The 26,760-nt window shown below is 39.4% G+C and overlaps 1 protein-coding gene across 5 annotated transcripts in view; it reads right to left on the bottom strand.

Moving 5' to 3' along the window:
- UPRT (uracil phosphoribosyltransferase homolog) overlaps window positions 1-25,665 on the bottom strand; it is an 86,883-nt gene extending 61,218 nt beyond the window's left edge. For 4 of the 5 annotated variants that reach the window (XR_009256905.1, XR_009256906.1, XM_058712260.1 and 1 more), the window contains exons 1-5: window positions 25,125-25,663; window positions 6,825-6,867; window positions 3,850-3,919; window positions 2,683-2,745; window positions 587-748 (exon numbers count right to left, since the gene is read on the bottom strand). Coding sequence is in view for 3 of the 5 variants with exons in the window: in XM_058712260.1 (XP_058568243.1) it covers window positions 587-748; window positions 2,683-2,745; window positions 3,850-3,919; window positions 6,825-6,867; window positions 25,125-25,501 (715 nt within the window). In the remaining 2 variants the exon portion in view is untranslated. Of the gene's footprint in view, window positions 1-586; window positions 749-2,682; window positions 2,746-3,849; window positions 3,920-6,824; window positions 6,868-25,124 lie in introns of all 5 variants that reach the window. The other variant, XM_058712262.1, reaches the window with a different exon arrangement.
- Between the last annotated feature and the right edge of the window lie 1,095 nt (window positions 25,666-26,760).

The raw sequence follows: 26,760 nt of genomic DNA, 5'->3' as shown, positions 1-26,760 counted from the left end.
TAGGCAAAGCGTCATTTGCAGGTACCTTTTCTTTACCAATGACATTATTTTCAATAATGGACATGACATACACACTTTTCAATTTTCAAATGCACAACAAACCCTAAATTCATTCAGTATTAAAGATATCAAATTTGACACCCACCCTCCACCACCAACCCTAGGAGACAATGTCGTGTGTGATCTGAGTAAGCTTAGGAAACAATACAATAGGAGAAAAAATATTACTTCCAGAGAGGATAAATCCTTGAGAAAATCACTGTTATGCTCACTGGGCTAGAGAAGGGACATATTTCAATAGACCTTCTGTGTTCTATATATTCTGCCTCATTAGGTCCTTTGCTTCAGTGTGAGTATTCCTTTTAAAACAAAAGCTCTTTGGAGCTAAAAAAATGTAGGTAACATATATTCTCTAATTACACAATAAAAATTCCCCAGTGAAACTGCCCAGGGCAACTCCAAATCCAACAGAAAAACATATTTAGAAAGGGTTTTGCCTTTATATAAGGGTACCTAAAGGGCAGTCACTAAGTGGAATTGCTTTAAACCCTAAGCAAAGTATACAAATTAAACTCCAGCCACTCACTGAGAATTGGATACATCAGAAGAACTTTTCTCCGGTAAATGTCTGGAGGGAATTTGGCATAATATACTTTGGCTCTTTGTGTTTCCTCATCACTCTGAATCAGGATCTTTCCAATTCGTATAGATCGACAGCAGTCTCGTAAACCTTGTTCCATTGCCTCACCTTGAAAAAAGGAAAATTTTCAAAAGAAAAAAAGGGTAGGGGGAGATAAAAATAAGGTCCAAAAATAGGCCAAAGCAGAGCATGTGACTATAATTAATACAAAAAGGACACTGCCAAAATGGGAGCAATTCTTCTTAAGAGCTTTCATTTCTAATGCGATCATATTTTATACTTAGTGTAGGTCAATTAAGCCAGATTAAGGGCTGGCCAATGAAAGTAGGATAAGCTTATCTTTATTGCTGGCTTTCGAGTTTGAGAGATGTCACACGCTTCCATGAAATTCAACAAATAAAGTGCTTTGTTAGGCTGCTCCCTAAGCTTTTCCAGTATCAGGACCATTTTACTCTTATTATTTTAAGGAAGACTTTTAAACCACCTAAACCTGGTATTTTCATCTGAAAAGATATATAAAAGATTTATGGAAGAAATGAGGGCTACAGACCAAGGAGGAGATATCTCCTCCTTGGATGGAGGAGATATCTCCTCCTTGGATGGAGGAGATGGAGATATCTCCATCAGGAGATATCACTATGCCCCAGCAATGACTTCAATGGCAGAAGTTTGCTGGCAAAGAGTGAAAAACTATACTGTTCCCTTCTTCCCCTTCCCCAAGAACCATAACCAACGCTACTACTACCCACTTGGTTTCTGAACACTGAGTCATTTTGAGTCTGAATTCCATTAGAAAGTATTTGCCAAAAGTCAATCATTCTCGTACCATCTTCAAGATTAGAGGCCATATCAGAATTCTACCTGTACTGTTATTCACTTAACATTTTTCTTTAACTATTTTCATTTACATTTATTTTAAGGGGAAACTTTCTATCACTACTGTAAACATAAAAACAGTTTCTAATATATAGGAAAATCAACCAACAGCTAATAAGGTTAAAAAATAACCCTGTCTATGCATTACCCCAAGGTTATCTGCTATGTACTAGGGGTGTGAAGATGCCACTGATGTTAGGGCAGGAACTGGACTAAAATAGAAGAAAAAAAGGCCATTAAAGCCCATCTCCATTGTCTTCACCAGTTTTAAAAGGTTAAATACCATTGTTCTGTAAATCCGATCATTGCTTAAAAGCTACCTTATACAAAAAAGGGAGCTAAAAGCTTCTATTTTACTTGAGGTATTCAATTGTTTACAAACATAACTTCACAGCCAGAGAAAAGGCAATGCTTGTATGTAGAAAAAATTCATTTGTCTAGTGCAAGTGAGGCTTCTACGGAACAATGGGACCTTGTGCAAAAATTAGTTAATTTATTTGTTAAGTTGCTGAATAAAAATAATCCTCCCCATGTAACAGGTAGACGCTCTAATTACAGACGTAATTTTGTTGCACAAAGTCTGGTTTAGAAGAGTAATCAGTTGGACTCAAATACAAATACACCATTTATAAGACCAGAATTTGGAAATACATAGAGTTAATAACATTTAAGTGCTTTTGCCATATAGTCACATACACATCAAATATAAAACTAAAAATATTGAATAAGTCATTCAGTCCAGTTCCTGATAGGGTAGGACTGTTCCCTATAAAAACAAACAAACAAAAACAGAACAAACATTTCTCCAGTCAGGTATTCGAAGCTCTGCAAGCCTGAATTTGTGCCATATTCCGTCAGTCTTCAAACCGCCCTGTTCTCCCCAGGACAGCATCATCTCATCATCCTATCCTCCCATCCTACCCTGAATCTCTCTGAAAGCTGGCCTGCCCATGGGGGCAGGCCACTGGAGTAGATGCCCTGCAGTTAAAATCAAATTCAGTAATACAGAGGCCATCATCCAAGGCACCATGAGGACAGAAAACACAAGTGGTGAGATTTAAGTTAAGGCAGGCTGCAATTATGACAGACAAGCTCACCTCTCTCCTGGAAAAAAAAACTGTTTCTATGCATGCAAAGAGACAAAAATCACACATATGCAAACCTACCGCTTCTCATTATGCTGACCCCACAATTTCCCTTCTCAAATTTCACTCCTTCATACTTGTACCCTGTTGGGGAACAAAACCAAAGAATTTATCTTTCATCACTGGAGCAATCCACTTATTTTATAAAGTGCCTGTAGTTTAAAGCAGTTGGGTACAGAGCAATCCTTGTCTAGACATTCTGTATAACCTCTTAGACTCCTTGTGAAAGTAATGAGAAGAGTCATGATTTTTCAGTTATTTCTTAATTCTTCCTAAGAAACCTGTGGGGATAATTGGGAGAGGTAGACTTTACTGAGGAGGAACAAGATTTATGATAGCATGATATTCACATACACATTCCTCAAATTGAATTCAGAGTGGAATCATTGCACTCTGAGTGCTATAAACCCCATCAATTCAAACTGAGACCACACTGTGAGCCACAGCAGAGAGGCTACTCATTCCATCCTTTTTTCTGAACTTCAATTCTGCCTTAAAAAGTAGAAGACAAAGGCTGAAGTCATTACCTAGACATGTTCAACCCTTAGTGTCATACTGATTTTGTATCAATTATGATGCAACAATCTCAGCCCCCAATTTTCATAAAGTCAACCTCTGAATAGAACAGCTTTCATTATTTACTAAAGAAAAAAATCAGAATTTCAAATTCCTGAAATAGGGATGTTCAGCTGTGTTCTATTAGAGTAAAACAAAGTACCCTCTCCAGTTCTCAACATTTTTCGTTTTCTTTGTCTTTTTTACTTCTCATTCTTTCACCTGGAGTTTCAGTGCCAAACCAGCCCACCCATTTATTAACACCAGCAGCTTCCCTACAGATGTGAAGATAAGCTGCCAGTTTATCCCAATGGGCTGTTATCAAAGGCAACACTTGCATGCTAAAGCATATTTATTAACCTTTAACTTGAATTGACAATCAAGCCATTAACAAAAAGTCATCCACATAAATTTCTTTACTAAATGTATCTGAGTTTATTAAGTTGTTTAAAAGAACAACTTAGGCTCCACCTCAGTCTAGGCTTCACCTAGACTCCTCATTTTACATACTCCTCATTTACTGATTTAGTCATACTCCTCATTTACTGATTTACTCAGACTGCTTATTTTTCCATTTTCCCATTATTCTCAGAATTTTTATGAGGAGAATATGAGAGGAACAGCCCTGGTTACCTGTTGGGGTGGTCACCATGCATTCTTTATATGGCAGTTGATTCAACCCCTCTTCCACAACAAGTCTGATCTAAGAATCAAAAGAAGAATAAGTTGAAAAACTGCTAGGAATCTAGTGTTGGCTGTTAGCTTAAGGAGCTGAACACTAGGCAAAAAGTCAGTAATGCAATAGGCAAGGGTAGAGCTCATGGAGGTAGGAAGGGGGTCCCTATCAAGTTTTAGATGCAGAAAGAGATCCCCATGCTCGGCTGCTTGCTGCTAGGTATCCAACCTTGGTTAGGCACATGATCGCCACCAAAAGGCTCAAGTATGCCTTCTGATTCTCATTCAGTTAGTCCAGCCTGTATTATGAGAGATGCAAAACTACAGCAAGTGACAAGAGTCATGGCAGGCACCCTTGGAAGTAATATACTTCTGGTTACTCTGAAAATAGTGCCCACTGGGAATTCCTCTGCCTTGTTCAGTACTTTGAAATTAAGTTGGTTTCTTTTTATCAAAGGCTCACCATAATGCAAATAAAGCCTGCAACTTCTTAGGAGGAAATAAATGAATGGATGGGGCTGAACCAATTTCCTGAGTTTGAAGTAGGATCCAGTAATCTCTAGACCCAGTGTGGGGCTCAAACTCATGACCCTGAGGTCAAGACTCACATTCTCAGCTTTCAAAAAAAACAGTCTCCTAATGATCTTAATGTGCAGTATAGAGGAAAGAATCCATCAGAACTACTAGGAACAGCCTCCAAAACCCAGATATGATATTCCTCTGAGCACCCAGAGCTTCCAGAGCCTACTACAATAAAGGTGGTACTCAGTTTTCGATGCATTTTCTCTCGTCAATATTACATTATTAAGAATTAGGAACAACAGGGAGAAACACCAGGCTCCATGTTCTGTTATCACAACACAACACCCTGCTGCCATTAAAATGATCAATGCTAAATGGGCCAGCACTTTGTCAGCCTATAGCACCAGAGGGTCCAGGAACCTCATGAATACTGTGTATTTATGCACATTCATCTCTAGCCACCCCTTCTGTGGAGGTTAATGTTTCTTAAGAGCAAGGGAAGAAAATATTCCTTTTCTTTGGAGAGCCTAGATCTCCCAGTAACACTCCTCTAAAAAGTCTTACCTCCTGCCCATCTCCTGCAACCCTGGGACAGAAACTGGATGTGTCCAAGCCTTATAGGAGAACATAAAACCAGAAGAAGGGTAACTACATATAAAGAACTCAAGATTCAAGTGCCCGGGAAGCCAATCCTGACAAATCCACAATGCAATTAATGTCAACTGTAATGGTATCCTTGTGCTAGAATAGACAAATGTACTAGAAATCCTCAATACCAGAAACCTAAATAGCTCCAGTCTCTACCACAATGACAGAAGGCCCTCCACACACAACCCCCAATATCGTCAGAACCTTCAAAGCCAAATGCAGAGAACAGAGAGGTTCCAATTACCATCCCCTCATGTGAATTATGTCGTGGATCCTTATTTTTTATTTAAGATATAAGGCCTGCCCTTTCAGGCAAGCATTTTATAATAACCATGAACTTAATTCCTACCTTCTATAGAAAAAGGGCAAAGAAAGCAAAAGAAAAAGGAACCACTTTCTATTAATGAACATCAACATTTCTGTTTTCTCCACAGCAGCCAATGGCACATGTTCCTTCCTCCTTGAAACTGCTCCTTTGGTTTGATTAAAGCATAAAGACAGGGGCACCTGGGTGGTTCAGTCAGCTAAGCGTCCAACTTTGGCTCAGGTCATGATCTCACGACTCGTGGGTTTGAGCCCCATGTCAGGCTCTGTGCTGACAGCTCTGAGCCTGAAGCCTGCTTCAGATTCTGTGTTTTCCCTCTCTCTCTCTGCCCCTCTCCTGCTCGTGCTCTGCCCCTCTCTCTCTCAAAAATAAACATTTAATTTTTTTTAATTTAAAAAAGCATAAAGACAGAATGACCTAATTATCACTACAGGAGTGTCAATTAATTAAGAACCAACAATGCTTAAAGCCAAAAGCCTACACTATTTTGGAATTAAGATTTTCCCAGGGAAAATCTAAATGAAAAGTTTCGTGCCTTTCTTCCCTTCTCACATTCCCTTTAATAATCTGTCTTTTGTTCTCTGATTATACCTGTGAGGTTAATAAACCACTTTTCTTTCTTTCCCAAACTAAATACTGACAACAGTATTTAGAATGTAAACTCCATTAGATCGGGGACAATGTCTGTATTCTTTACTGCTGTATCTTCTCCCCCTGCAACACAGCCTAGCCCAGTGCCTGACTTGAGTTCAGTATGTATTTCATGAGTATGAATACTAATAACCACAGCAGAAAATGTGTGCTTATTCCAAGCACTAAGCACACTTAGATGTAAATACAAGAAGGAAATGCAATGTTTCATCTGAAGACAACCCAACTTGGCCTGAGATCCTTTCAGAGCACACTAGCTAAACTGAATTGGGCGTGGCCAATCCTTAACAGGAAGTCTCTGAGGAAAGCATACACAGTCCAACTCAGTATTTCACATGTAAAGATAGTACAGAAAGGACAAAATAAATAACTCCCCATGTAAACTACAAGAGAGGTATTAGTTTTTCTGTATTAAATGAATACCACAAAAGTAACTACTAGGTCTCCCTACATCTTTGGTTTTCTTTTCATGTACTTCACTTCACTGTTCTAAGATGAGACATTTAGGGGTTACTAAAGATCAGGTTACCAAGATCCCCTTTGAGAGGTAGAAGTACCTCAGAATTACAGAGAACAAGTTCATGGGCAATACTCTGAGGTGAAATGGATTGAGGTACAGCTTTAATGAAAGAGTAGAGACAAAATACTTCAGAAGTTTACCAGGATGATGTTTACTTGGCACAAACTCTCTCACCCCTCAGAATGCTGTAGAACAAAAAAGTCCCTTGGCCCTACTATGATTATCTCACTGGGAACAATGAAACAAAAATGGAGAGCCTCTACCTACCAAACGATCTGCAGAAAACATGAAGTCCCCTCTAGTGGCTGTCCTAGAAAGAAAGTAGTAAAAGTTTTAGTCCAGAATAGAGCTTTAAAGTAAAATATTACTTAACACATATAGTAACACTGATATTAAAACCTATTACATACTAAAAGCCTAAAAGCTTACATGTACAAACTATTTCTGAGGCAAGATATTTTTCACTTGCATACAGGAACCTAAATGGAATGATTCAATAAATACTGTTGAAAATGCTTACTTGATATCAACATTAGAGACAGGAATTGAAAAGATCATGCATTCTCCCACTGAGCTGCCCAAGTATATATTATTCAACCAGGAGATGAATGAAGCTCCCCCTGCAAGATGGTAGCAAGCCCCACAGCTCAAGTTAAGAGAAAAACTTCATAGTATGAAAACCAGATTCTTCCCATTCTCCCCCTCCATTCACCTTGAACTAAAACCCAGGTAATGGGGGGCCTAAGTAGATCAGTTGGTTTAGAGGCCGACTTCGGCTCAGGTCATGATCTCACGGTTCGTGGGTTCGAGCCCCACATCAGGCTCTGTGCTGACAGCTCAGAGCCCGGAGCCTGCCTCAGATTCTGTGTCCTCCTTCTCTCTCTACCCCTCCCCCTTTCCCACTCACACTCTGTCTCTATCAAAAAATGAATAAACATTAAAAAATTTTTAAACCCAGGTAACCAAAATAAGTAACCCATCTACTTTTTCTCTAATTCCATTTTGGAATGCTAATTGATACAAATCTTCTAATGTTACCATTGTTTTCAAGAATGCGTAACCTAATTTCTAAGACCTCTTTCTAAAATTATTGATAATTTGTTCCTTTTACCTGTTTTCTCAAATACTTTATTCCCTAGATCTTTCTGCCATTTTCCTGTACATTCTCTTCTGGTCAACACTTTTATATCCTGAGGTGCCCAATTAATAATAATCTAGGGTTGCACCTGACCACCTGACCAACCAAAAGGGGAATATTAAAAGGCTGACATTTTTTTTCTGTATGTAAAATTCTAGTATTGGTCTGCCCCATATAAGTTAAATGATCTGACTCAACAGACTGATTTACACTTTATGTACTTAAAAATCCCCATCTGCCTATCCACAGCATACCTAAAATATTCCCCCAACACAGCATCAAAATGGCATATGCAAGCATATATTATCTCGGTATACCATTAAACCACTACCTCTTTTTTTCCCAAGCTGCATTTACTTTCTCTGACAGGAAAAAGAAATGAAACATCCCTGACACAAATGACATTTGGTTTCTTAGAGTAACCACAGTTCTATCATATTACAGTTCTATCATATTATATTATCATATAATAATTCTCTAAAATATGAACCAAAACTGAGCAATGGCAAGAATACAGATCTGTATCCTTTACATATAAATATTCCCTAAACTCAGAAAACTATCCACACACACCTACACACACACACACACACACACAGAGCCCATTTAAAACAGGCTGTATTTAAAGAACAAACTGATAGTTGCCAGAGGGGAGGGGGATAGGGATATGGGCAAAATGTGTGAAGGCAAGTGGGAGATACAAGCTTTCTGTTATGGAATGAATAAGTCCTGCAAATAGAAGGCACAGCATAAGAAATATAGTCCATGACACTGTAATGGCACTGTATGGTGACAGATGGTAGCTACACTTGTGGTGAACATGGCATAACATATAAACTTGTGGAATCACTATGTTGTACACCTGAAATTAATGTAACATTGTGTGTCAATAATACTCAAATTTAAAAAATAAATTAAATAAATAAATAAAACAGACTATTTCATGTACTGTGGTTTTCAAATAAAACCACACTATTACGGTAGCATCTTTGATTTCTGGAATCAATCTTCACAATATGCTCGTCAAGGAAGTAAAAGTTAGTGAACTACAAAAAAATAACTGAAGACTACTTTCTGTTTACTAGACATATACAAACATACAATCTAGGAAGCCAGAACACAGTTTTTCAATAGGGAAGAAAAATCTGGTTTGCCTTAAAAGAAGTATTAAGTAATATATCTTGGGAACACATCTGAAATATTTGTTTTTAATTTCTGAACAGTTACACAGAAATTTATTACATAGAAAAGTTATATTTGGTTAAGTGATCAGAGTCACCCAAATCCATTAGAGTAAAACCTTGGTTTGCAAGCATAATTCATTCCAGAAACATTCTGTAATCCAAAGCACTTGTATATCAAACTGAATTTCAAGAACCATTGGCTCAATTGTGATCATGTGACACTTGGCATCACATACTACTTGTGTTGCAAGACATCACTTGTTTATCAAGTTAAAATTTATGAGAAATGTTTGCTCATCTTGTGGAACACTCACAGAACAAGTTACTCACCATCCAAGGTTTTACGTATTTTACTCTAAAATCAGACATTTTAACATCTTTCATACTCTCCCCCCAAATATCAGCCTCAACTGATAAATTTTCTGTAATAATCTCCTTCTCTACATTCCAAAAAGTACACGCTAGGAGAACTGTCATCTCTTGATAGCTATTTTGACTCCCAATTAAAGCATTCACTGCCGTAAGTCATCTCACTACAAACAGTAATTACTAACATATTTCCTGCTGTTTTAGACCCATACTGTTCAAGACCCATACTGTGTACTTTAAATCAATTTAGAAATTAAACTTTGGCTAGAATACAGTAAGTTGATTGCATTTTTTAAAAACCACAGTAGTCTTCAATATTCACATCTAAGTCCCTAACACTGTTAACATTAGAGTTTCATAAAACAGATATATACTTGTTGTACAGCAAGTTATACATAATCTGAGCCCCTACTTTATGTCCAATGCTGCACTAAAGTGTTGGTTAATAAAGGAGTTTTAATGTAAACCCAGGTCTTCTTCACTCTATACACTTTGTTTCAAATTATAATTCTATTCACTTGTATCAAAATCATTTTTTTTAATTTTTTAAGTTTATTTACTTATTTTGAGAGAGACAGAGACAGTGTGAGTGGAAGAGGGGCAGAGAGAGAGGGAGACAGAGAATCCCAAGCAGGCTCCACACTGCCAGCACAGAGCCCAATGCCAGGCTTGAATTCCCAAAACCACAAGATCATGACCTGAGCAAAACCAAGAGTCGGACACTTAACTGACTGACCCACCCAGACACCCCTCAAAATCATTCTTTAAAAAAAGTCTCTCTTACTAGAAACAAATTTTTGAAAGACATTTTAATCGCCTTCTTTTTTAATGTTTATTTTTGAAAGAGAGAGGAAGTGAGCAGGGGAGGGGCAAAGAGAGAGGGAGATAGAGGATCTGAAGCAGGCTCTGTGCTGACAGCAGAGAGCCCAATGTGGAGTTCGAACTCAAAAACTATGAGATAATGACCTAAGTCAAAGTCAGATGTTTAACCGACTGAGCCACCCAAGCTCTATCTTCTATCTAATCATGTTCCATCTGACAACAGTCCCAAATAAAATCTAATGCAAAATTATCACACAGCAATAAACACTGACACACATTCCTGGAATATTCTAAAATAGAGCCAAATGATCAAATATCAAATATTTAAATAGTGATATCCAGATACTCTTAATTTAGAATATGGAAATCTTTTTTTTTAATATGAAATTTATTGTCAAATTGGTTTCCATACAACACCCAGTGCTCATCCCAACAGGTGCCCTCCTCAATAACTATCACCCACCCACCTCTCCCTCCCACCCCCCATCAACCCTCAGTTTGTTCTCAGTTTTTAAGTGTCTCTTATGGTTTGACTCCCTCCCTCTCTAACCTCTTTTTTTTTCCCTTCCCCTCCCCCATGGTCTTCTGTTACGTTTCTCAGGATCCACATAACAGTGAAAACATATGGTATCTGTCTTTCTCTGTATGACTTATTTCACTTAGCATCACACTTTCCAGTTCCATCCACATTGCTACAAAAGGCCATATTTCATTCTTTCTCATTGCCACATAGTATTCCATTGTGTATATAAACCACAATTTCTTTATCCATTCATCAGTTGATGGATATTTAGGCTCTTTCCATAATTTGGCTATTGTTGAAAGTGCTGCTATAAACATTGGGGTACAAGTGCCCCTATGCATCAGCATTCCTGTATCCCTTGGGTAAATTCCTAGCAGTGCTATTGCTGGGTCATAGGGTAGATCTAGTTTTAATTTTTTGAGGAACTTCCACACTGTTTTCCAGAGAGGCTGCACCAGTATAGAAGCTTTTTATCTTCATGAGAACCCAATAGTTCATTTTTGCTCTTAATTCCCTTGCCTTAAGGGATGTGTCAAGTAAGAAATTGCTGCGGCTGAGGTCAGAGAGGTTTTTTCCTGCTTTCTCCTCTAGGGTTTTGATGGATTCCTGTCTCACATTCAGGTTCTTTATCCATTTTGAGTTTGTTTTCGTGAACGGTATAAGAAAGTGGTCTAGTTTCATTCTTCTGCATGTTGCTGTCCAGTTCTCCCAGCACCATTTGTTAAAGAGACTGTCTTTTTTCCATTGGATATTCTTTCCTGCTTTGTCAAAGATTAGTTGGCCATACTTTTTTCCATTGGATATTCTTTCCTGCTTTGTTAAAGATTAGTTGGCCATACTTTTGTGGGTCTAGTTCTGGGGTTTCTATTCTATTCCATTGGTCTATGTGTCTGTTTTTGTGCCAATACCATGCTGTCTTGATGATTACAGCTTTGTAGTACAGGCTAAAGTCTGGGATTATGATGCCTCCTGCTTTGGTCTTCTTCTTCAAAATTACTTTGGCTATTCAGGGTCTTTTGTGGTTCCATACAAATTTTAGGATTGCTTCAGAACATGGAAATCTAATTAGTGCCAAGCTGAGCATTTTTAAAATTTTACAAACCCCATACAGGATTAACAATGCAGACCTAATCAGATCCGAAAATACATTTTTTGACACCCCCCCAACATGTGTCACACATACATCTGTATCAATGACATAAAAGCCAAAGGCAGCCATTTAAAAAAATTACCTTCGCAATGAAACAACAAAAGAATGAGAATCATACAGGAAGTCAAATCTTCTTTTTATATTTTTAAATGTTTGTTTATTTTTGCGAGAGAGAGGGGTGGGGAGAGAATATGAATGGGAGAGGGGCAAAGAGAGAGAGAGGGAGAATCCCAAGCAGGTGCCATGCTCTGTGCAGAGCCCAATGCAGGGCTTCATCTTATGACCGCAAGATCACAACCTGAGCCAAAATCAAGAGTCAGGTCATTTAATCGACTGAGCCACCCAGGTGCCCGTCAAATCCTCATTTTAATGTGTACTTGGTAAACCTGACTCTTCCCTACTTAAGAACTTGGAAAGCACTTTAAAATTTACACAGAGGCTTCAGCAATTATGTATATTTAAAAACATGTATGTCTCATAGCAAACACAAACCAAGATAAAACTTGAATCTCACTGAACTTTATTTACTTATCATCCACAAGACAGAACTATAAGAGAGTAAAGTTTTTATAATATTGAAAAATTAAGACTTCAAGTAGAGATTGATGAGAAAAACAAAGGCAAGAGAAATGTAGATCAAATCTGCTTATAGCTTGCAGCCCTGATAGACACCTGGAACATGCAGAGTGTGACCTTCCTCAAGCAACTCATGGCTGCTTTACTTCCTTAATGTTTTTGTTTTATTAAAGACTAAAACTAACCTTATATTAACAATAACTAGCCCCTCAAGTCCTGAAAGCCTTGCTTCCAAATTTCCTAGAAACTTACTTTATTTACCTCTATTTCCCTCCCTCCACAAACTTAAAAATATATAATCAATCACTCCTCAAAACCCCAGTGCAGCTCTTTCTGCCCACGAGTCCTTCCCCCGTGCTTTACTAAAATAACCTTTTTGCACCAAAGATGTCTCAAGAATTCTTTCTTAGCCATTTGCTCAAGAACCCCAAGAGATCATCTCCCCTATTCCTTCTAGGACTTACTATTTCTACTACTACTACTATTACTACAGGGATCCTCTAGTATGTTGGAAGATGTCCTCCCCTGGGACAATTACAACTCAATTTCTACAGCAGAAATTGCCATTTGATGATTCTCTGCCACTTCTCTCTACTCAGAATAAACTTGACAGCCTCCACATTTTTTTAACAAAAACCATTTTAACAACCACACACACACTCACACACACTAAGTGTACAAAGATTTACTTATAAAGCTTTTCTAAAACGGTCTGAAAGTTACAGCAGGTACCTAATATTATACATATATTACTCCCTTCTTTCCCACAGGTCACAATTTATTAAGAGCTTCCTTGGTGCCAAGTATTAAACACTTTTGGCTCACTGTCTAATCTACTCCTCAAATAACCTTAAGAGGTAAATTTTATTACTTCCACTTTAGTGATGAAATAGTGAGGCTTATAGAAATGAAATACTTCAAGATACTTCACAGCCTGAATCTCCCCAATTCCAAGTCCTTGAGTAAAGTCATTATTTATATTTTGCTCTAATAAGGGAATGTTTTGTAAAGGTCAGTTTTTAGCTGTATTTTAATGATATTTCTTTCCCTGCAAATCAGACTGGTATGGACATACAATGCAAACAATGAAATAGAGTCTGGTAGGCAAATAAAACATCATTAAAATAGTCCTGAAGAGGGAGAAGCCACTATTATAAAGTGGCTTGTAAAAAGGTTAATTGCATACAACAATACACCCTTTTCAAAACTTATGAAATCAAAACTTCAGAACCATAACTTAAAACAGTGCAATTTAAATCAAATCCCAGTAGAACTGATTTAGGTGTCATTTAAAAAACAAGGACTATTTTCAGCATTTGGGGTGGGAGAATTTAGGATTAGCATAGGGTTTACAGATTTAGCAAATAAAAATACAGGATAAATCTTTATTTCAGAAGTATATCCCATGCAATGTTTAGGATATACGAAAAAAAGTTCATTGTTTATCTGAATTCAAGTTTAACTGGGGGTCCTGTATTTTACCTTGTAACCTAAGTTACAAAGAACTAAACAGACTCAAATTCAGCTCTATTATGTTTTTGTTTTTCATATTGATTGTTAGGCAACAGGTTAAAGGTAAGTCGAAGATAATAGCTTTTCTGGCAGGTTTAAACCAAAGGAATGTTTTACTTAGAGTTAAGGTTTAGTGAAAGCTCTGAAAACATAAACTCTACTTCCATAGCTATTTTGTTATTATGTGATCACTAAAATAAAGAATAATTCCAAAGCCTGTCATGGTATGCAGATGTTTTGTAAATATTTTCTTCCTCCTTCCCTCACCCTCATAACAACAAAAAAAAACAAAAACAAAAAAACGAGTGAAATACTTGAAGCAAAACTAATCTGATGTGAAAAGTTAAAAATATATATATTGCTTTTACTACCTGCCAGGTACAAGTCAGCAAGGCCACAGCTCTATAGCACCTTTCATTTCTTTTAATGCTTATTTATTTTTGAGAGAAAGAGAGAGACAGAGCACGAGCAGGGGAGGAGCAGAGAGAGAAGGAGAGACAGAATCTGAAGCTGGCTCCAGGCTCTGAGCTGTCAGCAAAGAGCCTGACCTGGGGCTTGAACTCACGAACTGTGAGATCATGACTGGAGCCAAAGTCTGACGCTTAACCAACTGAGACACCCAGGTGACCCTCTATAACACCTTCTTTAAAAACTATTAAATGTCAGGGGGATCCTGGGAAGATGGCGGTGTAGGAGGAGGCTGGGCTCACCGCGCGTCCTGCTGATCACTTAGATTCCACCTACACCTGCCTAACTAACCCAGAAAACCACCAGAAGACTAGCAGAATGGAGTCTCCGGGGCCAAGGGCAGACTAGAGGCCCATGGAAGAGGGTAGGAAGGGCGGAGAGGCAGTGAGCACTCCACGGACTGGCAGGAGGGAGCCGGGGCAGAGGGGCGGCCCGCCCGCCAAACAGAGCCACTTAGTCTGGCTTGCAAAAGCAGAGGGGCCAGATGGAGTGTATTCTGACAGCAAGAGGGACTTGACATCTGGAAGGTTATAAGCTAACAGCTCTGCTGGGAGAATGGGAGGGCTGGAGGACAATGGGAGGGAGAGTTGTTGAGCCCTGGACGACAGAGCTCAGCTTGGTGGGGAACAAAGGCACTCGCCAGCGCCATCTCCCTCGCCCATCTCCCAGCCAAAATCCCAAAGGGAACCAGTTCCTGCCAGGGAACTTGCTTGCACCGCGCAAACACCCTAATCTGTGCTTCTGCGGATCCATCCCTCCGGTGGGTCTGACTCCCTCCCGCTGCCGCAGGGCCCCTTCCAAAGCGGATCTCCAAAGGAAAACCGAGCTGAGCCTGCCCCTCCCGCCCATGTGCACCTTGCCGATCCATCCCAGCTAATGCACCAGATCCCCAGCACCACAAGCCTAGCAGTGTGTAAGTACCCCAGACGGGCCACACCACCCCACAGTGAATCCCGCACCTAGGAGAGGGGAAGAGAAGGCACACACCAGTCTGACAGTGGCCCCAGCAGTGGGCTGGGGGCAGACATCAGGTCTGACTGCGGCCTCGCCCACCAATGCAAGTTATTCAAGACAGCACAGGGGAAGTGCCCTGCAGTCCCACACCACTCCAGGGACTATCCAAAATGAGAAAACGGAAGAATTCCCCTCAGAAAAACGACCAGGAAATAACGACAGCTAACGAACTGATCAAAAATGATTTAAACAATATAACAGAAACTGAATTTAGAATAATAGTCATAAAATTAATCGCTGGGCTTGAGAACAGTATAAAGGACAGCAGAGAATCTCTTGCTACAGAGATCAAGGGACTAAGGAACAACCAGGAGCAGCTAAAAAATGCTATCAATGAACTGCAAAATAAAATGGAGACAACTACGGCTCGGGTTTAAAATGGAGAGGAGAGAACAGGTGAACTAGAAGATAATATTATGGAAAAAGAAGAAGCTGAGAAAAAGAGAGATAAAAAAATCCAGGAGTATGAGGGGATAATTAGAGAACTAAGTGATGCACTAAAGAGAAATAATCTATGCATAATTGGTATTCCAGAGGAGGAAGAGAGAGGTAAGGTGCTGAAGGGGTACTTGAAGAAATAATAGCTGAGAACTTCCCAGATCTGGGGAAGGAAAAAGGCAATGAAATCCAAGAGGCACAGAGAACTCCCTTCAGACGTAACTTGAATTGATCTTCTGCATGACATATCATAGTGAAACTGGCAAAATACAAAGATAAAGAGAAAATTCTGAAAGCAGCTAGAGATAAACGTGCTCTAACATATAAAGGGAGACCTATAAGACTCGTGACCGATCTCTCTACTGAAACTTGGCGGGCCACAAAGGAATGGCAGGAGATCTTCAATGTGATGAACAGAAAAAATATGCAGCCGAGAATCCTTTATCCAGCAAGTCTGTCATTTAGAATAGGAGAGATAAAGGTCTTCCCAAACAAACAAAAACTGAAGGAATTTGTCACCACTAAACCAGCCCTACAAGAGATCCTAAGGGGGATCATGTGAGACGAAGTACCAGAGACATCGCTACAAGCATGAAACCTACGGACATCACAATGACTCTAAATCCATATCTTTTTATAACAACACTGAATGTAAATGGACTAAATGCGCCAACCAAAAGACATAGGGTATCAGAATGGATAAAAAAACAAGACCCATCTATTTGCTGTCTACAAGAGACTGATTTTAGACCTGAGGACACCTTCAGATTGAGAGTGAGGGGATGGAGAACTATTTATCATGCCACTGGACGTCAAAAGAAAGCTGGAGTAGCCATACTTATATCAGACAAACTAGACTTTAAATTAAAGGCTGGAACAAGAGATGAAGAAGGGCATTATATAATAATCATAGGGTCTATCCACCAGGAAGAGCTAACAATTATAAATGTCTATGCGCTGACTACAAAAGCCCCCAAATATATAAAACAATTACTCAAAACATAAGCAACCTTATTGATAAGAACACTCCACTTACAGAAATGGATAGATCATCTAGACACACGGTCAATAAAGAAACAAGGGCCCTGAATGATACATTGGATCAGATGGACTTGACAGATATATTTAGAACTCTGCATCCCAAAGCAACAGAATATACTTTCTTCCTGAATGCACATGGAACATTCTCCAAGATAGATCACATTCTGGGTCACAAAATAGCCCTTCATAAGTATACAAGAATTGAAATCATACCATGCATACTTTCAGACCACAATGCCATGAAGCCTGAAATCAACCACAGGAAAAAGTCTGGAAAACCTCCAAAAGCATGGAGGTTAAAGAACACCCTATTAAAGAATGAATGGGTCAACCAGGCAATTAGAGAAGAAATTAAGAAATATATGGAAACAAATGAAAATGAAAAGACAACAATCCAAATGCTTTGGGATGCAGCGAAGGCAGTCCTGAGAGGAAAATACATTGCAATCCAGGCCTATCTCAAGAAACAAGAAAAATCCCAAATGCAAAATCTAACAGCACACCTAAAGGAAATAGAAGCAGAACAGCAAAGGCAGCCTAAACCCATCAGAAGAAGAGAAATAATAAAGATCAGAGCAGAAATAAACAATATAGAATCTAAAAAAACTGTAGAGCAAATCAACGAAACCAAGAGTTGGTTTTTTGAAAAAATAAACGAAATGGATAAACCTTTACCCAGGCTTCTCAAAAATAAAAGGGAGATGACCCAAATAGATAAAATCGTGAATGAAAATGGGATTATTACAACCAATCCTTCAGAAATACAAGCAACTATCAGGAATTACTATGAAAAATTAAATGCCAACAAACTGGACAACCTGGAAGAAATTGACAAATTCGTAAATACCCACACGCTTCCAAAACTCAATCAGGAGGAAATAGAAAGCTTGAACAGACCCATAACCAGCGAAGAAATTGAATCAGTCATCAAAAATCTCCCAACAAATAAGAGTCCAGGACCAGATGGCTTCCCAGGGGAGTTCTACCAGAAGTTTAAAGCAGAGATAATACCTATCCTTCTCAAGTTATTCCAAAAAATAGAAAGGGAAAGAAAACTTCCAGACTCATTCTATGAAGCCAGTATTACTTTGATTCCTAAAGCAGAGAGAGACCCAGTAAAAAAAGAGAACTACAGGCCAATATCCCTGATGAATATGGATGCAAAAATTCTCAATAAGATACTAGCAAATCGAATTCAACAGCATATAAAAAGAATTATTCACCATGATCAAGTGGGATTCATTCCTGGGATGCAGGACTGGTTCAACATTCGCAAATCCATCAATGTGATACATCACATTAATTAAAGAAAAGATAAGAACCATATGATCCTGTCAATCGATGCAGAAAAGGCCTTTGACAAAATTCAGCAACGTTTCTTAATAAAAACCCTAGAGAAAGTTGGGATAGAAGGAACATACTTAAAGATCATAAAAGCCATTTATGAAAAGCCCACAGCTAACATCATCCTCAATGGGGAAAAACTGAGAGCTTTTTCCCTGAGATCAGGAACACGACAGGGATGTCCACTCTCACCGCTGTTGTTTCACATAGTGTTGGAAGTGCTAGCATCAGCAATCACACAACAAAAGGAAATCAAAGGCATCAAAATTGGCAAAGATGAAGTTAAGCTTTCGCTTTTTGCAGATGACATGATATTATACATGGAAAATCCAATAGACTCCACCAGAAGTCTGCTAGAACTGATACATGAATTCAGCAAAGTCGCAGGATACAAAATCAATGTACAGAAATCAGTTGCATTCTTATACACTAACAATGAAGCAACAGAAAGACAAATAAAGAAACTGATCCCATTCACAATTGCACCAAGAAGCATAAAATACCTAGGAATAGACCTAACCAAAGATATAAAAGATCTGTATGCTGAAAACTATAGAAAGCTTATGCAGGTAATTGAAGAAGATATAAAGAAATGGAAAAACATTGGGTGCTCATGGATTGGAAGAATAAATATTGTCAAAATGTCAATACTACCCAAAGCTACCTACACATTCAATGCAATCCCAATCAAAATTGCACCAGCATTCTTCTCGAAGCTAGAACAAGCAATCCTAAAATTCATATGGAACCACAAAAGGCCCCGAATAGCCAAAGTAATTTAAAGAAGAAGACCAAAGCAGGAGGCATCACAATCCCAGACTTTAGCCTCTACTGCAAAGCTGTAATCATCAAGACAGCATGGTATTGGCACAAAAACAGACACATAGACCAAGGGAATAGAATAGAAACCCCAGAATTAGACCCACAAACGTATGGCCAACTAATCTTTGACAAAGCAGGAAAGAACATCCAATGGAAAAAAGACAGTCTCTTTAACAAATGGTGCTGGGAGAACTGGACAGCAACATGCAGAAGATTAAAACTAGACCACTTTCTGACACCATTCACAAAAATAAACTCAAAATGGATAAAGGACCTGAATGTGAGACAGGAAACCATCAAAACCCTAGAGGAGAAAGCAGGAAAAGACCTCTCTGACCTCAGCTGTAGCAATCTCTTACTCGACACATCCCCAAAGGAAAGGGAATTAAAAGCAAAAATGAATTACTGGGACCTTATGAATATAGAAAACTTATGTACAGCAAAGGAAACAACCAACAAAACTAAAAGGCAGCCAACAGAATGGGAAAAGATATTTGCAAATGACATATTGGACAAGGGCTAGTATCCAAAATGTAAAAAGAGCTCACCAAACTGCACACCCAAAAAACAAATAACCCAGTGAAGAAATGGGCAGAAAACATGAATAGACACTTCTCTAAAGAAGACATCCGGATGGCCAACAGGCACATGAAAAGATGTCAACGTCGCTCCTCATCAGGGAAATACAAATCAAAACCACACTCAGATATCACCTCACGCCAGTCAGAGTGGCCAAAATGAACAAATCAGGAGACTATAGATGCTGGAGAGGATGTGGAGAAACGGGAACCCTCTTGCACTGTTGGTGGGAATGCAAAGTGGCACAGCCACTCTGGAAAACAGTGTGGAGGTTCCTCAAAAAATTAAAAATAGACCTACCCTATGACCCAGCAGTAGCACTGCTAGGACTTTACCCAAGGGATACACGAGTACTGATGCATAGGGGCACTTGTACCCCAATGTTTATAGCAGCACTCTCAACAATAGCCAAATTGTGGAAAAAGCCTAAATGTCCATCAACTGATGAATGGATAAAGAAATTGTGGTTTATATACACAATGGAGTACTACGTGGCAATGAGAAAGAATGAAATATGGCCCTTTGTAGCAACGTGGATGGAACTGGAGAGTGTGATGCTAAGTGAAATAAGCCATACAGAGAAAGACAGATACCATATGGTTTCACTCTTATGTGGATCCTGAGAAACTTAACAGAAACCCATGGGGGAGGGGAAGGAAAAAAAAAGAGGTTAAAGTGGATGAGAACCAAAGCATAAGAGACTCTTAAAAACTGAGACAAACTGAGGGTTGATGGGGGGTGGGAGGGAGGGGAGGGTGGGTGATGGGTATTGAGGAGGGCACCTTTTGGGATGAGCACTGGGTGTTGTATGGAAATCAATTTGACAATAAACTTCATAAAAAAATACTGTAAATAAAAAAAAGTGTCAATATTTACTTGCACCTCAAAGCAGAGTTTAAAGTAAACATTCAAAATCAGGTAGAAATGAAGATAAATTATCATTTTCCCTTGGAACCCAGGCCTCAGTCATTCAGAAGTTTATTTTTTATAATGATTGAATATCAGTTCCCTTCTGTGTCAGGTACTGTGCCAGGCAAGATATCAATTCCTTCTGTGTCAGATACTGTGCCAAGCCAGATCTTCTTTCTGCATCCCTGGAGTACCTACCAACTAGTTGGTGAGCCATTACCAGGATATGCCAAATAAATATTGTAACAGGGGTATGCATAGTTTAAAGGGATGACTTCTCCCCTCCTGGCCTAAAGGCCAGTTAGAAAATTCACATGTAAAACCAAAACCATGTCCATGTTTTAAACAACTTGCAGGTCATAGCTTTTTCTGTGGTTAGCATTTTGGTTTTGTATAAGTTAAAGGGAAAATACCTGAGATTCCTCCAGTCTCTGGGTGACACCAGGCCAGGTTCTCTAAGGCTGGCTCTGTTTGGTGTGTGGAATCCCTAGCACAAATACCCCATATCAGAAGCCAGGCAAATCACCATGCAAGGGAGAATGGCCATTCTCCCAGGGGCAGTGGCCCAGACTGGGCACAACACCTGTGGTGTTTGTAAAGCTACAGGTGCTCAAGTTCCACTGAAGACCACCCTAAGGGTAGACACCAAAAACTTTTATTTGGGGCAAAAAAAGATTCCCCAGGCAATTCAGACACACAGCCTTGGTTAAGAACATTACATTACCTAGTCAGAGGGCTAAATCACACTAGGGTGAATTCACAATAGGGCTGAACAGGATGTTCATGCATCCTGAAGTTGTCTCCACTCCAGGTGACTAAAAAAATAAAGTCACAAGGCTGATTTGGCTCCTTCTTTAGTGATATTTCACAGACTAAAATAAAATTCTCTGAGAAAGCTCAATTTTCATCCAAGTTGTCTGCTGAGGCCATGGCAAAGCCCTTCCGACAACAAGTATAAGGAAACATTCAACAGCTCATGAAACAGCTTTACTTTAACGTTTTGGGAGACAAAAGAACAAAACTGGGAGGGGAAATGATCCTTTATACACTGCATTGCTCTAACAATGAGGTCATGAACGATGTTCAAGGGAAAAGTACATTACACTGAGATTTTGCTGGGTTTAGTATATAAAGGAGGCAGAAAGAGGGATGTGTGGTTTAATCCACTCCAACAACAACAAAAACTGAAAATGAAGAACTAATTTCTCTTCTCAAGTTCACCAGTGACCCATATGTGACTGAGTAATCTACTCTTTCGATGTTTAGATTACTGCACTCTCACAGAGAGAAAAACCATTTACTTGAAATTCAATAATAAAACCAACATATTATATTGCAAATACTGCACATTAAAAAAAAAGTAAAGACACTTTAGATCAGTCTAATGTTCTCAACCTTGCCTGCTTTATATAGTTACAACATGCAGTCCTGCTGGCTCAACCTCCACTTCTCCATGCCAAATTCAGAAAGCGATCCCTTCAAGAGATAGATACTAAGGACAAGGACCAATAAAGGAATATCAAGTACTCCGATCGCCTTTATTATCAGACAGCTCCATAGTGCAAATACATGATGTCACATCAAAACAGAGAAGAGCATAAATTCTGAGGAAAACAGGATCTGATAACTGATGGCAACTTCCATAAATTAACCTAAGTAAATATAGCTTCTCTTACCACAGGCACCCTAAACTGGCCCCCTAGAGGAGATGAAACAGGTCTTATTTGTGTGAGGGGATGCCAATTTTTGTTAACAGATTTGATTAACAAAAACAAAACTAAAACACTGTCTCCAGCCTAAATTAGTTATCAAGAATTTTAGTGAGTCTTTCTACATACTATACAAATTATCTAGGATCTAAGATCTCTCAGTGTTGCTTTTGAAAATAAGAATGTGAGTTCTATGAGGAGTTAAAATTCCTTTTACTGTCTTCTGAAAGCTTAAGAAACCAGCTCTTATGAATGCAATTAAAACTATGTACAAATCGAAACACGAAGGCATGAAATGCCTTTAATGCTCACAGCCCTTCACAGTTTATAACAAGTGTTCAGATAGCATCTGGTTGTAGGCATCCCAGGAGCTCCATGAGGTATTACCAACATCCTCATTTTACAAATGGTAAAGTTGAAGCACAGAGATGCTAAACATCTTGCCTAAAATCACTTTGGATCCAGCTGTCTCTTTCCAAACTCACAAAAGAAAAAAGATTTCACTTACACTCAGGTTTACTATACAAGCCACGATATTCTGAGCAATGCAGTAAAATCAAGTATTGATACTGTCCAATATGAATTCTGACCTTCATGCCTTTTCCAACTCCTATAGCAATGGTTCCCCTTTACATTGTCATGAAGACCCCTTTGCGAAATCTAATGAAAGTTAAGGAATTCTCAGCCCATAAAAAAAGGCACATATGCAAATGTTAGTAGTAGCATTATTCATAATAGCCAAAGAGTAGAAACCACCCAAACATCCATCATCTGAGGAACAGATAAATAAAATGTAGTATATCAATACAGTGGAATAACATTCGGCCAAAAAAGGAATGGTGTACTGATATAATGTGGATGAAACTTGAAAACATTATGCTAAATGAAAGAAACCAGTCACACAAAAGACCATATGTTGTATGACTCCATTTATATGAAATGTTCAGAATAGGCAACTTAACAGAGACAAAATGTGTATTAGTGGCTATCTAGATTAGCTGTTGGGTGGCTTGAGGGGAAATGAGGAGTGACTGCTCACATGTACAGGCTTCCTTAATGAAGTAATGAAAATGTTCTACAATTGATTGTGGTGATGGTTGCATAGCTATGAGCATACTTAAAAACCACTCAGTTGTACAATTTAAGTGGTGTATTATATGGTATGCAAATTATATCTCAATAAAGATATTATTTAAAAAACAACCAATAAAAATGCACATAATGAACAGTATTTCCCAGATAATTTCAGACGGTTAACCAAGACCCTAAAGCCCATCTACAAGTGCAGTGGTGTCCAAGACTCGAGGTCATTAACTCCTTGTCTACAGAAACAAGAATCATCATCCTATTTTCTTTGTTCTACTGTTGAGTTTTATTTCAGCTTCCCCTACCACAACTATCAAACCTATGCCTCCGACTTTTTAAGATCACTACTTCCATCTATTAGATCACATGACACTAGTGTTCAATATTGATTCATTAAAAACAGTCAAATAGTATAGTTTCATAAATATAATTTTAAGAGCTAGAAAGAACTTTTAGTGATTGAGCATCTACTATTTGCAAGGCATGGTCAGAAAGTAATGTAAAAGATGTAAAAATGTAAAAGACACAATTTCTGCCCTCAAGAAACTTAAAATCTAATAGGTGAGACAAGATTGATACACAAATAACAATATACAAAAGAGAAGGTGAATCTTGCATTTAAAAGCCAGGGATGATCAGCAAGGAAGAATGATTAAAGGAAAGTTTCTTGGCAGAGGTGGACTTTAATGCTGGGTTTGACTTTGAAGAGTACGTAGGATCTGAAAATGCAGAGGAGTAAAGAGAATTTCAGAGGAGAGAAGAATCAGGGATGCTTCAGAATAGTTCCTAGGAACCATAAACAGGGGACTTAATGTCAAGGTCAGGATCCTGGACTTTATTTGATAGGCTCTAAAAAGCCAAGGAAGTCTGCTGAGCAGGGCAGTTACCTAATCAAAGCTGTATATTAAGATTGTTCAGCAATGTGTGGAAGTATATGAAAGGCAGAAAAACTGAAGGCAGGGAAACAAATTGGGAGCCTATTAACAACAGTATGAAGAAAAAGTTACTACAGTCTGATTTGGAGAATGGTATCTTGACTCAGTAGCCATTTTTAAAGATCAAGGCACCCACTGAAAAATGAATGCTTTGACATGCTGTAGCTACTCATTTAAAGTACGGCCAATATAGAAACCAGCTGTAGTTAATCATGGTACATATTTCCCTTGAAAAACCCCATTTACAACATGAGTTTTGAGATCTCCTTAAGATAGCATTTTAACATTAATTTCTTGACTATCTTGGTTTGTGGGATTAGGAGGGGGCGCCAAAGATTCCTTTAGGTTCCCTTTGCTCCATTAACTATACAGGAAACATTTGAGGTTCTGTAACTTTACAAAAATCAATCCTGGTAAGAGTTGAATAAGCTTCCACGGGACCAACAAAACCTAAAATCCAAGACTAAAAGACCTTAGACAAAATGACATTATTTGCGATAGAAACCAGTAAACGGTCAGAGAACTTGTTGAGCACAACGAAATTTCCTTTGAATTGCTTTATTTATATTTGTGAGCCTAAGGTGATTTGTGGTAGAGCATAAACTTGGGTCACAACCATTTCTGGGTTATAGACGAGTACTGGACTGATAGCATTGGCGCGTTTACCAGCCAGGAATGGTTAAGGATTAGTACTCGCTCAGAAGAGACAAAGAGGGGATTCAGGGGCTTCTTAAAAGGATTCCTCCCTATTCAAAGCGCTGTTAAACCCTGGGACTAGGGAAGGCAGTAGGAGGCCCGAATCACGTGACACCCCGCCCGGTACTAATCACACACTAGTTTCCGAGGGCCAAAAACATTAACCCTTAGCCCTTTTACTTCAATCCCTGTCCCCTCCTCCCTCGCCTCGAGAGACCTTCCACCTCCCTTTCCCCTCTGATCTCGGCTCACTTGTCCCGGATGATGGTCTGCAGCTCCCGGATCTGATCATTCATCGGCAGCAGTTTAAGCTGCGTCCCGATCTGCTGGGAGAGTTCGTAGTTCCCTAGGAGGGATTCGCCGGCTGGTGCGTCACAGTTGCCAATGCCACCTTTGCTCTCTGAGTTGAGGCTGGCTGTGCTGCACGCCTGAGGGTCCCGTTCAGCGGGTTCACTAGAATGAGCTTGCCCTGTAGGGAGAGTCGGCTTGGCCTCAGAAGCGCTGTTTCCCCCGGCTTGATCTGAGATCCGGCCGCCAGGTCGCAGCGGCTCGGAGCTTGGGGTAAAGACAGAATTTACTTGATGGTTTTGACCGGGTATGGAGTCCGAACCCCGTAAGTCCATGGCCATACACCAGGCCCTGGGCCGACAGCTACCGACCCCTAAGGATAAAGGAGAGCAGGGAGAAGGGGCCGATGCTCACTTGCTCCACTGTTCCCCGTGACACTTTCAAACTCCTAACCCGGGTCAGCCTTCTCACCCCTAGGCCTCCGTAGGTTCCCTTCGGCAGGCTACGTCCCTGCTCCGCCCACACAAGACGTACGGCCTGCTGAAACACTATTGGCTTTTCTCCCTGTCACTCTCCAGCGTACCCTTTGAGTCGGCAGTCGGCCTGGGTTCCCAGACCTCAGCCAGGCAGATGGGGTGAAGCTGGGGATGTTTCCTTGCAGGGTCTTCAGGAGCCCTTAGGAAATTCTGCATGCAAAACTGGGTGAGTGGGAGAGCCAGAAAAAAGTAGGGGTGGAGTAATAAAGTGATTACATATATATAAGGCCCATGATTTTAGACTGTGTGTCTTGGCAGAGAGATTATAGTGCATCTTCAGTTAGTCTCTGTAACCAAAAGGGGAAGTAAAAAAAAATGCCTAGCAAGCTGCTGAAGAGCCTGCCCTCTACTAGACTGTTCTACAAACTGCAACTTCCTGAGTGTGCTTGACCAACAGTGTTCCTTATCTTTATTCCTTGGGACCTACACTGTTCAGTTACCATGGGGATCCTGACAGCATTTCAGATCCACAACCACTTAGCTTCTTTTAAGTACTTGCAAAGACATTTTTTTTAAATTCTTTTGAGAAAGAATGTCTAGGGCAGTACTTTTCAACACCAGTGTGTATTGGAACAATTGTAATACTTGTTAAAATGCAAGTTCTCATGGCCTTTGAGATTCTGATTGAGTAGATCTGAGATGGGATCAAAGAATCTTTGTTTTTAACAAGTAACCTGGCAATTATGACTTTTTTTAAAATGACGCTCTGTGAGAAAGAGTGATTTACCGGCTCCCTTTTTAAAGGGCTCTAACACGAAAGTCAGAAACCTGCTAATTCTGCTAAAAAATTATTGAGCAGCCTTTAACAAGTCCCTTTCCCTCTCTGGACTTGCCTTTCCCCATCTATAAGTGAGAAGCATTAGCTATTTGACCCCTAGATGTTCTTACAATTTTGACATTCTATAATTCCATTTTGCCTTCCAAAAAACCAACTCTTAAAATTCCCTGTTCCACAGAGGAACATAAGCAACACATGAGTGATGCAGAGTAACATGAGTAACAGACAACAGGAATATGCAGGCCTTTGGTGGGACTTGAGCCTTGATCTGGCTATTTTCAATTTT

This window comes from Neofelis nebulosa, chromosome X (assembly GCF_028018385.1).
Source record: "Neofelis nebulosa isolate mNeoNeb1 chromosome X, mNeoNeb1.pri, whole genome shotgun sequence".
NCBI classification, from domain to species: Eukaryota; Metazoa; Chordata; class Mammalia; order Carnivora; family Felidae; genus Neofelis; species Neofelis nebulosa.
This window is presented reverse-complemented; position numbering and strand designations above follow the sequence as displayed.